This window comes from Bos grunniens, chromosome 18 (genome assembly GCF_055505025.1).
Source record: "Bos grunniens cultivar Pamir isolate PY7600 chromosome 18, Bosgru_T2T1.0, whole genome shotgun sequence".
Classification (NCBI taxonomy): Eukaryota; Metazoa; Chordata; class Mammalia; order Artiodactyla; family Bovidae; genus Bos; species Bos grunniens.
The window spans coordinates 55,821,434-55,834,643 of NC_141182.1; the positions used below are offsets into that span (position 1 = coordinate 55,821,434).

The 13,210-nt window shown below is 47.7% G+C and overlaps 1 protein-coding gene across 4 annotated transcripts; it reads left to right on the plus strand.

The window, feature by feature from the left end:
- Positions 1-1,753: 1,753 nt before the first annotated feature.
- Positions 1,754-12,793, plus strand: DHDH (dihydrodiol dehydrogenase). Of its 4 annotated transcripts, none has more exons than XM_086353498.1 (7): positions 1,754-1,932; positions 2,376-2,487; positions 4,475-4,638; positions 7,437-7,689; positions 11,144-11,268; positions 12,096-12,249; positions 12,495-12,793. In XM_086353498.1, the coding sequence occupies exons 1-7, from the start codon at positions 1,843-1,845 to the stop codon at positions 12,602-12,604; spliced, it is 1,008 nt and encodes a 335-aa protein (XP_086209624.1). In that variant the 5' UTR covers positions 1,754-1,842; the 3' UTR covers positions 12,605-12,793. The 4 variants fall into 4 exon arrangements, 3 of the variants coding, with proteins under 3 accessions (XP_086209624.1, XP_086209627.1, XP_086209625.1); XR_015146251.1 differs by having other exon boundaries at positions 1,762-1,932; positions 11,062-11,268; XM_086353499.1 differs by lacking the exon at positions 4,475-4,638 and having other exon boundaries at positions 1,771-1,932.
- Positions 12,794-13,210: the final 417 nt, after the last annotated feature.

Genomic DNA, 13,210 nt, shown 5'->3' on the forward strand with positions numbered 1-13,210 from the left:
CAAGGACTGCTGACCTTGCATGACTCTACCCGCCACCCCCACCCCCACCTCCCATTATCCTCTATGCACAACTTAAGGTATAAAAACTACTTTGGAAGATAAAGTGCGGGCCTTGCTCACCTAAGCTTGGTCTCCGCATGTCATTCTTTCTCTTTCCTTTTCCTATTCAGGCTGATTCCATGGAGCGCAGGGGCTCTCTGCATTCACTTTCCTGCCTGGGCTTCTAAGACCCACTCGAGAAGGTGCCTAAGGTGGGGCACCTCCCGCGATTTGAGAGGGCACCTGTAGCCTACGTGAACAGAGTAAGTCCCGTGATGAGGCTTTATTGCAACAGTTAGAACTGGACATGGAATAACAAACTGGGAAAGGAGTACGTCAAGGCTGTATATTGTCTCCCTGCTTATTTCACTTCTCTGCCGAGTAAATCAGGCAAAATCACGAACTGGTTGACTTGCAAGCTGGAATCAAGATTGTCAGGAGAAATATCAACAACCTCAGATATGCAGATATCACTCTAATGGCAGAAAGTGAAGAGGAACTAAAGAGGTTCTTGGATGAAGCTCTTTAGTTAAAGAGGAGAGTGAAAAATCTGGCTTAAAACTCAACATTCAAAAAACTAAGATCATGGCATCCTGTTTTGTCACTTCATGGCAAATGAATAGGGGAAAAAGTGGAAACCATGACAGACTTTGTTTTCTTGGGCTCCAAAATCACTGCAGACGGTGACTGCAGCCATGAATTTTTTTTAAAGTAGCTTTCTTCTTGGAAAGAAAGAAAGCTATGACAAAGCTAGACAGCATATTACAAAGCAGGGACATCACTTTGCTGACAGAAGTCTGTATAGTCAAAGCTGTGGTTTTTCCAGTAGTCGTGTATGGATGTAGGAGATGGACCACAAAGAAGGCTGAGCATTAGAGAACTGATGCTTTTGAATGGTGGTGCTGGAGAAGATTCTTGAGAGTCCCTTGGACTGCAAGGAGATCAAACAAGTCAATCCTACAGGAAATCAACCCTGAATATTCACTGGAAAGCCTGATGCTGAAGCTGAAGCCCCAGTACTTTGGCCACTTGATGTGAAAAGCCGACTCATTGGAAAAGACTGGGTAAGACTGCTGGGTAAGACTGGGTAAATGCTGGGTAAGACTAAGGGCAGGAGGAGAAGGAGGCGACAGCAGATTAAATGTCTATAAGGAAAATTGACGAATTTGTTGTGGGTGAAGTTGGCCAGTCTTTTTATTTATTGCTCACGTTCCTAGCTAAAAATGATCATGGTTTTCTGGGTCTGTTTCTGCGTCAGTAAATAGGGCACAATAGAATCTCACTCGCAGGTTTGTGGTGAGAAATTAGGGATGGGGAAAGGAAAGCACGGAGCTAGGGGCCTTGGACTTCCACGGGCGTTCTATAAATATTAATAGTTAAGAAATATTAGTAAAAATTAATGAATATATTACCTTTGCTATTATTATCCTCTCTCTCCCTCTGAACAGTTCCTAAGGGTACGCGGCTTTCTGAACAAAAGAGGGGTAAGTTCAAAGGCTCGAAGTTGAATGGAAAAGAAAGCGCCTCTCCTTGTGTCACATGGCTAGTCTCTAGGGAAGACGACTCTCGAAGTGTTTTTGGTCCATCCCTGTTAGGCGGAGCCTTCGGTGGGTTCTTCCAATGGGGATGCTAGAATTAAATATCCTTTGGGACTGACAGGGCGCACAGGCGCCGTGGCCAATGAGGAGCGGCGTAAGAGCAATGGAGGCGGGGAATCGGGCCACGCCCCCCGGAGCGCCGGGCATCTGGTCCTTAACTCCCGCCGGGAAAAGGTAGGGACATTTGGGACTCCGGGTTGCGGCGATGGCGCTTCGCTGGGGCATCGTGTCGGCTGGCCTTATCTCCAGCGACTTCACGACGATGCTGCGGATGCTGCCTCGCTCTGAGCACCAGGTCCTCCCTCTCTCCAGAGACCTGGGGAAGAGTGGGCGGGGGGTCTGAGGGAGGAGGAAACTAGGCTTCTGGACTTCCGAGCCCCACAAGGCCGTGAAACAACCTCAAAATCCGTATCGCTCTTTTCTCACCTCTGTCTTTTTAACACGAATTACGCGAGGTTTGGGAGAGTCTTGATCTGATTTGTTGTGTAAGGGAGACATTTAAATATTAGGGAGTTTAATAATCGGGGTTGAATAATCGTCTGCCTCAGATCTCTTTTTCCCAAACCCAGGTGTCCAGCCCCCGGTCACCTCATCCCCCAGGACCGCATCCCCCGTCCCCCGTTATGGGAGTTATCAATTTCTCCATCCCCACGGAGGCCTTCTCCATCACCTCACTCCCATCTACCCGTCTTCCTTACCTGCCCCAGCCCCTCCAGTCTGACTCAGATGTCCCTCTAGGTAGTGGCGGTAGCGGCCCGTGACCTGAGCCGGGCGAAGGAGTTTGCTAAGAAACACGACATCCCCAAGGCCTATGGATCCTATGAGGAACTGGCCAAGGACCCCGACGTGGGTGAGTGGCCCGGGCGGCGGAGGGGGAGAGGGGGCGTCACCGGGGGTGCTGCCTTCAGGCTGCTCCGTAGAAGAAGCGAGGCTCTGCGCGATAAGCCAATCCCTCTGGGCGCCCGAAAGGACTCTGGGCTGGGAGACGGGACGATAGGATCCGGTTTCGTCTGAAATTATCTGTCCGGCATGAAATAAAGAGTAGGGGCCACACCTCCGCGGTAAAGGCAGGGCTTGAATTTCTGAGCGAGACCTTTCAGGTTTTAAATACGACCCGTGTGGCTCGGGCTTCTGCGTTCCAGAGGAGCCTGGATGGAGAGGCAGGGCAGCGTAGTTGGACAACAGCCTGGCTCTGGAGTCAGATTGGCTGAGTGGGCATTTTCCCCTCTTCTGCTTGCCCTTCTCAGGTTCCTCATTTTTGAAACGGGCAAAATAATAATCCTACTTCTTGGTGGTGTTGTGAGGACTAAGTGAGTGAATACGATAATTTCAGAAGACTGGAAATAATCTGAAGGAAATAGAGTGATAGTAGAGAATGGTTTTATTGTTTAGTCGCTAAGTAGTGACCAACCCTTTTGTGACCCTGCCAGGCTCCTCTGTCCATGGGATTCTCCAGGAAGGAATACTGGAGTGGGTTGCCATTCCTTCTCCAGGAGCTCTTCCTGACCCAAGGATCGAACCTGAGTTGCCTGCATTGGCAGGCGGATTCTTTGCCTCTAAGCCATCAGGGAAGCCCTTCAGTTCAGTTCAGTCGTTCAGTCCTGTCCGACTCTGTGACCCCATGGACTGCAGCATACCAGGTTTCTCTGTCCATCGCCAACTCCCAAAGCTTACTCAAACTCATGTCCATTGAGTTGGTGATGCCATCCAACCACCTCATCCTCTGTGGTCCCCTTCTCCTCCTGCCTTCAGTCTTTCAATCAGCATCAGGGTCTTTTCCAATGAGTCAGTTCTTTGCATCAGGTGGCCAAAATATTGGAGTTTCAGCTTCAGCATCAGTCTTTCCAATGAATATTCAGGACTAATTTCCTTTAGGATGGACTGGTTGGAGCTCCTTGCTGTCCAAGGGACTCTCAAGAGTCTTCTCCAACACCACAGTTCAAAAGCATCCATTCTTCGGGACTCAGCTTTCTTTACGGTCCAACTCTCACATCCATACATGACTACTGGAAAAACCATAGCTTTGACTAGATGGACGTTTGTTGGTGAAGTAATGTCTCTGCTTTTTAATATGCCATCTAGGTTGGTCATAACTTTTCTTCCAAGGAGCAAGCATCTTTTAATTTCATGGCTGCAGTCACCATCTGCAGTGATTTTGAATCTCCCCAAAATAAAGTCTGTCACTATTTCCAGTGTTTCCCCATTTTCCATGAACTGATGGGACTGGATGCCATGACCTTAGTTTTCTGAATGTTGAGTTTTAAGCCAACTTTTTAACTTTCCTCTTTCACTTTCATCAAGAGGCTCTTTAGTTCTTTGCTTTCTGCCATAAGTGTGGTGTCATCTGCATATCTGAGGTTATTGATATTTCTCCCTGCAATCTTGATTACAGCTTGTGCTTCATCCAGTCCAGAATTTCTCGTGATGTACTCTGCATATAAGTTAAATAAGCAGGGTGACAATATACAGCCTTGACATACTCCTTTCCCAATTTGGAACCAGTCTGTTGGTCCATGTCGAGTTCTAACTGTTATTTCTTGACCTGCATACAGATTTCTCAAGAGGCAGGTCAGGTGGTCTGGTATTCCCAGCTCTTTAAGAATTTTCCAGTTTGTTGTGATCCATACAATCAAAGGCTTTGGCTTAGTCAATAAAGCAGAAGCCCTTAGCACCGTCCAAATGGGAAGCTAGAGTTTGACCACTGCGGTAGGACTTCCTACCTGCTTGGAGGAACACAGGCTCCAGGAAGCTTGGGGGCGGGGCCTCTAAACGGTGGGCGGTGCCGGAGGTCTCAGTGGGTGGGGCTATTGATCTCTACCTTTCTCCTCCCGCCATAGAGGTGGCCTACATTGGCACCCAGCACCCCCAGCACAAGGCCGCAGTGTTACTCTGCCTGACAGCGGGCAAGGCTGTGTTGTGCGAAAAGCCCATGGGTGTGAACGCCGCGGAAGTGCGCGAAATGGTTGCTGAGGCCCGATCCCGAGGCCTCTTCTTTATGGAGGTGAGGGTGGAGGGCCCTTCCAATATCCCACATTAGAGCTACTTGCTATGGCTAAACGTGATTGTCGGTCAACAGTTTTGGAGGAACACAAGGGTGGATTGCCAAGAGTTAAGATGACTACAAAATGAACCAGGGTCCTTGCGTTTGTCGGGATGCCGTTGAGCTATGTCAGGGAATCTACTAGCAACATCTCCCCATGGGTGGGAGCCATTGCTTTTGGCCCTTAGCAAACACGGCCGCCTGAAGGATTGTGCGTCAGCGTCTCCAAAAAAAGATGCCGATAGTGAAAGGAGCACAAAAACCGCAATGGGCTTAGTTTGGGTGGATTTACAAAGTTAGAGATCCTAAGTAGCAAGGAACCCCCTACCAAACCTCAATGTCAAACTGCCTTTGTTTTTACCCTTATCAGACTTGGCTACCTATAGGGACCTCTGACATCTTGCAAATTGCCAGTAATTAAAATGGCCACCAACACCAATGGCTAATGCCAGAAGTTAAGATGGCCACCACATGACACCATCCGCCCCACCACCACCCCAAGCTTTTTTCATGTTAAGAAGTATTATGGTTCTTTTTCCTTTTTGGCCACACCAAGAGGCATGTGGAACTTTCCTGAATAGGGATGGAACCTGTGCCCACTTTGGAAGCCCAGTGTCTTAACTGCTGGACCACCACCAGGGAAGTCTGAGTATTATGGTTTTTAAACATTTTGCTGTAGGTTCTGCCAGTAGTCACAATAGCTCTTACTTCCCCATGTTCTGTCTAGTTATCATACGCTCAGTATTGCTGAGCCTCCTAGACTGCAAAGTTCTATGTGCCCAAGAAGTAGTCGAGATAGCAGTGCCAAAATTCTGTGAATTTATTATTTCTTCATTTTTATTGGCACCTAATGTGTACCAGATTCAATCCTAGGAACTGGGGATTCATAACATACAAGACAGAGGCTCAGTTTTCAAGGAGCTCAAGATCACTTTAGGTCATGGAAAAGGGGTAACCCCAATGTCCATGGACATGGGCTTTTGTGGACATAGGACTGAGCTGTTCATGGAGCACAGACACCCTGTCCCAACTTGGGTGATGATCAAGGAGGTTTCTTGTGGGTAGAGGCCAGAGAGGGAAAACAGAGTTAAGACTTAAAACAAGAATTTGCAGATTTCATTTCATTAGTATGAAATTTTGGAGAAGGCAATGGCACCCCACTCCAGTACTCTTGCCTGGAAAATCCCATGGACAGAGGAGCCTGGTAGGCTGCAGACCATGGGGTCGCGAAGTGTCGGACACGACTGAGCGACTTCACTTTCACTTTTCCCTTTCATGCACTGGAGAAGGAAATGGCAACCCACTCCAGTGTTCTTGCCTGGAGAATCCCAGGGACGGGGGAGCCTGGTGGGCCACCATCTATGGGGTCGCACAGAGTCGGACACGACTGAAGCGACTTAGCAGCAGCAGCAGCAGTATGAAATTTATCTTGGACAGGTCAAGATTTCTGGCTTTAGAGTCAGAGGACTCTAGATTCCAGTTGCCCAGTTCCTAGCTCTGTGACCCTGGGCAAATAATTTGATTCAACTGAGCCTTAGTTTTCTGATTTAAAAAATGGACATAATGATAGCTATCTGGCAGAGATGTTGGGAGAACTCATTATGCACAGCATGTACATATTGTCTTGCTCATAATATATACCCAACAAATGCAAGCTGACGTTAGGCAATGGGGAGCAACAGAAGGGGACTGGGCAGGGGTGAGACAGGGTCAGCTCTTAGAGAAGGAAAGATCCCTCTGGGCCATGTGGGGATTGGACTGGAGCGGAGAGACTGGGTGTGTTAATTTGCCAGGGCTCCTATAATAAAGTGCTACTAACGGACCAGGTGGCTAAAACAACAGAGATTTCTTTTCCCATATTTCTGGGGAGTTCTTTGGTGGCCTAGTGGTTAGGATTCTGGGCTTTCACTACAGTGGCCTGGGTTTAAAACTGTGATCCTGCAAGCCTCATGGTGAAGCCCCCCCCCAAAAAATAATAAAATTTTTTAGAAATAAAAAAAAAATAAAATTTTTAAAAATAAATATTTTCTCATACTCTGGAGGCTAGAGAAGTCAAGGTGTCAGCAGGGTTGGCTCCTCCTGAGGCTTTTCTCTGTGACTTGCAGATGGCAGCCTCCTCCCTGTGTCTACACATGGTCTTCCCTCTGGGCAGAGTTGTGTCCTAACTTCCTCTTCTTCTAAGGACACCAGTCCTATTGGATGAGGGCCCACCTTAATGACCTCATTTTCACTTAATTACCTCCTTAAAAAACCCCACCTCCAGGAACTTCCCTGGCAGTCCTGTGATCAAGACACCATGCTTCCAATGTAGGGGGCGCATGTTTAATCCCTGGTCAAGGAAATAAGATCCTACATGCCACGAGATGTGGCAAAACACACACACACACACACACATATACACACACCAAATACTTCACATTAGGGGATTCTGGGGAGGGGTTGGGCCTCAACATGAATTTGGTGGGGAGACAATTCAGCCCGTGACATTGGGGGACTGGTGTAATGGTTCAGATAAGGAAGGACAAGGCCGGCCTTGGGGCTGCAGGACTGGAGAGGAGAGAAGGTGGCAGAGAGGGTCAGGCTAGACACAGCCTGGGGACTGCCAGGCTGTGGAAGGAAGACAGAGGGGCCTTGTTTGGGGAGCGGTGGGTACCCACTCAAGACTGAGTCCTCGAAGAGAGAAAAACTGGTTAACTTTTGGGTCCTGATCATTTTCCTTCTCTTCCTGCATCCTGCTTTCTTCCCTCTGTGGTCTGCAGGCCATCTGGACCCGGTTCTTCCCTGCTGTAGAGGCTCTGAGGTCTGTCCTGGCCCAGGGAACTCTGGGGGACCTTCGGGTGGTTCGGGCAGAATTTGGGAAGAATCTCACCCACGTACACCGGGCCACAGACTGGGCCCAGGCGGGAGGTGGCTTGTTAGACCTTGGCATCTACTGCCTCCAGTTCATCTCCATGGTCTTCGGTGGGCAGAAGCCAGAGAAGATTTCAGCTGTGGGAAGGCGCCATGAAACAGGTACGGTCTATCCTGGACTTGGTTGGTTGGCTGGTCAGGTCACTAAGTTGTGTCCAATTCTGCAAGCCCATGGACCGTAATATGCCAGGTTCCTCTGTCTATGGGATTCTCCAGGCAAGGAATACTGGAGTGGATTGCCACTTCCTTCTTCAGGGGATCTTCCTGGACCAGGGATCGAACCTGTGTCTCCTGCAATGGCAGGTGGGTTCTTTACCACTGAGCCACCAGGGAATATCCTGGACTAATAGGAGTGGATCCTCTCTTACTGGGAGCAGTGAACTGGGGATAAGTCTCCTCCCTGATGAGTATCAGGTTAGACAGCTAGAGAAACTTCCCACATGAAGCCACCCAAGCTACCCCTAGCCTGGGCCCAGAGTTGAGAATGTGAGCAGGGTCTGTGCTGGGACTTTGCTGTGTGATGTTGGCCAAGGGACACAACATCTCTGAGTCTTAATCAGTTACCAACTAGTTACCTAATTAGTTTTAATTAAGTAAAATGTCAATAATAGAGTTATCATAAGGAGTTAATGAAGTAATTTTTGAAGCAAATGGTAAGCAGTTATTGAATATAAACAATTATTATTTTTTGCATTTGTCTCAGTTAGCCTTTGCTGCATAACAAACTACCCTAGAACTTAGCGACCTTAAATAACAATCATTTATTAGCTTGTGATCCTGTGGGTCGGCAATTTGGGCTGGGCTCAGCTTGAGTGGTTCTTCTGCTAGTCTTAGTCGTGTAGCTGCAGTTGGCGGGCTGTCCCACTGGAGCTGGATGCTCCAGGATGGCCTCACTATGTCTTGCAGGTGTTCGTCATTCTATGGGGAGCCTTGGTTCTCCTTCACATGGCCTCTCCTGCTGGCTAACTCAGGTTCATTCATATAGTGGTCTCAGAGTTCCAGGTGGAGCAACAGGAAGGTGGACCTCAGCATGCAAACACTTTTCAGACCTTTGCTTCTACCATATTTGCCACTGTTCCATGGCCCAACATCAGCTCAGATTTCAGAGGTGGGCAAATAGACTTTACCTCCTGATGGAAGAAGCTACTGCAAAGAGGCGCTCATAGAGGAACAAGAGGAATTGCTGTGGCCATCTTTGCAAACTGCAGAAAGCAATGAATAGCCAGGAAATTAGTACTTGAGAGGAAGGTCACTCTTTAGAAAAACTGTCTCCGTCTAACATCTGGCTAGTTCCTAGGCTAAATAGTAGTTATAAAAACAGATCCTGTTTACTAAGTGCTACCTTAATAGATATTAAGGTTATTATAGATTATAACTTTAGGGTTATTATAGATATGACCTTTCTGATATATTAAAGTTGTCTCCATTTTACATATTAGGAAACTGAAGTGCAGAGAGGGGTAGTGATTTATCCAGGGTCACACAGCAGACCTGGGATAAGAACTTGGGCTTAAAAGAGAGCTGAGTCAGGGGACTTGCCTAGCAGTCCAGCGGTTGGGACTCTGCATTTCCACTGCAGGGGCCTACAGGTTTGATTTCTGGTCAGATAATTAGGCTCCCCCATGCCACATGGTGGAACTAGGATCCCAAGTTCCAAAAAGAGAGAGGGCTGAGTCAGTAGACTCCTCCATCTGTGGCCTGCCTGATGTGGAACCAGGCTAGTACTTTACCTGCTGTGTTTAATTTTTAACTAATGCTTATATATCACTTATTGTCATCTAAATAGTCTTCTAAGTACATTGTGCATTTTATAGCACTTAATGTAATACCTGAAATGGCCTTATGAGGCAAATTCTCTTATTATCCCCATTTCAGAGATCAGGTAACTGATTCTCACAAACCTATACAACAGGTATTTACAATGGAGGAAACTGAGGCTTAGAGAGGTAAAGTCTCTCTCTCTTTACTTTTTTAGCATATTTTTATTTATTTATTTAGATTACATCTTTACTGTGATATAATTCACATACCATACAATTTATTCATTGAAAGTATATAATTAAAAAAAATAAAAAAAGAAAGTATATAATTTTGTGGCTTTAGTATAGTCACAGAGTTGTGCATTTATCACTATAATCAATTTTTAAATTAATTTTTATTGAAGTATAGGTGATTTTATGGGATTTTCTAGGTGGCTCTAGTGGTAAAGAACCTGCCTGCCAGTGCAGGAGACAGAAGAGATGTGGGTTCGACCCCTGGGTCAGGAAGATCCCCTGGGGGAGGACATGGCAATCCACTGCAGTATTCTTGCCTAGATAATCCCATGGACAGAGAAGCCTGCCAGACTACAGTCACAAAGAGTTCGACACAATCAAAGCAACTTAGCACACACGTGCATGCATCATACAGCAAATGTAGCATGGAGACATAGTCGATTTACAATATTGTGTTAGTTTCAGGTATATAGCAAAGTGATTCAGTTATGCATATACTATAGCCACTCTTTTTAGATTCTTTTCCCATATAGGTTATTGCACAGTATTGAGTGGAGTTCCCTCTGCTATCTGGTAGATTCATATTAGTTACCTATTTTATGTAGTGTGTATATGTCGATCCCAATCTCTCCCACTTTATCTCTCCTGAAGTGTAATCAATTCTAGAATATTTTCATTACTCAAAAAAACAAAAACAAAAACCACCAATTTTCCCAGGCCCCTGAGCCCTAACCAACCACAAATCTGCTTTGTGGTTCTATGGATTTGCCAAATATTATTCTTGCCTGGAAAATTCCAAGGACAGAGGCGCTCGTCACGCTACAGTCCACGAGAGTCACAAAGTGTCAGACACGACTGAGTACATGAAGCCAGACATTTCATATGAATGGAATCCTGCAACGTGTGACTTTTGTGTCTGGCTTCTTTCATTTGACATGTTTTCAGGGTTCATCCATGTGGTAGGACATATCACTACTTCTGGCTTCAGTCATATTAAAGATGAAATCTCAGGACTTCCTTGGTGGTCCAGTGGCTAAGACTCTGCGCTCCCAGTGCAGGGGGCCGGGGTTCAATCCCTGGTCAGGAAACTGGATTTCCGTATGAGGCATCTAAAAATTTCACATGCTGCAACTTAAAAGAGCCCACATGCTGCAACTAAGACTCAGTGCAACCAAATAAATACTTACAATTTAGGGAAAAAAAGATACCTTGCCCAAAGTTCTTCAGACGGGACTTTTTTTTTTGGTTGTGCTGGGGCCTCACTGCTGCTCAGGCTTTCCCTGGTGGCAGCGACTGGGGCTACTCTGTACTCACAGTGTGGGTTTCCTGTTGCGGTGGCTTCACTTGTGGAGCACTGGCTCCAGGACATGCAATAGCTTCAGCACGTGGTTCAGCAGTTGTGGCACACGGGCTCAGTTGCGTCGCAGCTTGTGCGGTTTTCCCAGACCAGGGATCGAATCTGTTTCTCCTGCATTGGCAGGCGGACTCTACCAATGAGCCTCCAGGGAAGCACTCAGGCAGGATGTGAGGCCAGGCTTGCCCTTGTCCTGTGCCTTCCCCAGGTGTGGACGACACTGTCACTGTGATACTCCAGTACCCAGGAGGGGTCCACGGCAGCTTCACCTGCAGCATCTCTGCCCAGCTCTCCAACACGGTGTCCGTGAGTGGTACCAAGGGCATGGCCCAGGTGAGGCACGGTTGGCTGAGCTGGGATGGCTCCAAGTACTGGGAACCAGGGCCCTTAGCGAGAGGAATAGGCCAGTCGTGGCTGTTGGAGATGGATGGGGACTGAACGTACCTCTTCCCACACCATTGATAAGAAATTCATCCTCAGCTACTAGGCCATGGGATGGAGTTTGGACCTCCAGGCTCCTTCCTGAGGGTGAACCCATTGGTCTGTCAAAAGTCCTTAGTCCTTTCTTGGGAGAAACCAGTTCTTAGTCACCACCCTCTGAGAGCAGCTATAACCTTTGGAATTGCACTCAGGACAGAATACAGGCATTATCAAATGGCAGCTTCATGGGGCTTCCTGGAGCCATGTTGCTAGAAAGAAATTCTATTCTCAGCAGAAGAATTTGTACCTTGCCCCAAACTGGAACTGCAGAATCTGCCCCAGCTGTATCTCTGTATTTCCATTTTGACTTAGACTTGGGTATGGGAATAATTTAGGCTTCCCCAGGGGCTAAAACAAAATGGATAAGCAGGTGATGGGTTGTCTCTGCTCCTCCTTGCAAAGGGGGATTCCACAGAGGCAATGATAATCTGTCTTCACGGCCTGAGCACAGGGTTACAGAAAGGTTTGTTCCTGGGGAAATGAACAGACAAGACAGTCTTGTACTGTGGCAATCCTGATGCTAAGAAATAATCCTCCAGCAACCAGGGCAGGGCTAGGTTGGGTGGGGACCCAAACCCTTCCTGAGGATGGCAGGTGATAGGTGCTTAACTGACAAGAGAGAGCTCCTGAGCAGCCCTGTTGGTGAGGGTGGTGAGACCACCTCTTATCTCTTCTCTCAGCTCCTCGACCCCTGCTGGAGCCCAACAGAGCTGGTGGTGAAGGGGGAGCATAAGGAGTTCCCACTGCCTCCAGCCCCAGGCAAGGAGTTCAATTTTACAAATGGAATGGGCATGAGTTATGAGGCCAAGCATGTCCGGGAATGCCTGCAGAAAGGTAAGCATGTGGAGAACAGGGGTGGGAGGGCGGGAGGGTAGCAGGGCAAGCCTGGTAGTGGAGGTGGGTATCCTCTCTACTCATCCACTCAAGCAACTGTTTAGAACTACATCTCCCAGGACCTCCTGTGGCATCCATATGTTAGAACCATGAATTAGTGTGCCTCATGGGATTCTGGGAATTGTAGTTCTTTTGGTCTTGGGGGATATGAGTAGGAGGGTATCCCTAACTGCACTCTCCCCCAGGCCTGAAGGAAAGTCCTGTGATTCCTCTGGTGGAAAGTGAGCTCCTGGCTGACATCCTTGAGGAGGTGAGGAAGGCCATTGGAATCACCTTCCCCCAAGACAAACACTGATGTATGCCCTGAACAAATAAAGACATGCTGGGAATTCTTTGGCTGTCCAGTGGTCAGGACTCAGCACTGTCACTTCTGGGGCCTGGGTTCAATCCCTGGTCAGAGAACTAAGATCCTGTAAGCCTCAGGGCATGGCAAAGTAAATACAAAAATTAAATAAAATAAATAATAAAGTTGTGTTTCCACAGAGATCTTGGCAGTGGTGGTTTGATAGGAGCTGGAGAGAGCCCACCATCAAAGAGGTCACTAGAGCATAAATTGGTTGGAAGGATGAGAGTGGGGGAAGGTGGGGTCAGGACCGTATTTCCCACAAGCTCCTGGAACAGACATGTGTGGGAAGATCCACAGTTTGCCTGCCTCGGCCTGTGTGACCTTGGCTGGGGAATAGTGTATGGGTAGAAGGCGTCCCTAACTGCACCCTCCCTAGCCTCTCTCTTTGTCTCGTCATCAGGAAATGGGAGATACCACACTAAACACCTTCTGGTGAGGATTAAATGGGCCCTAGCACACAGTAGGTTCTCTGTAGATGTTAGCCAATGGCCCTTCACTTTGAGGTCAGGCCTCCAGAAGCTCCAGGCTCCCATTAAGGTATAGAGAATCACGGGA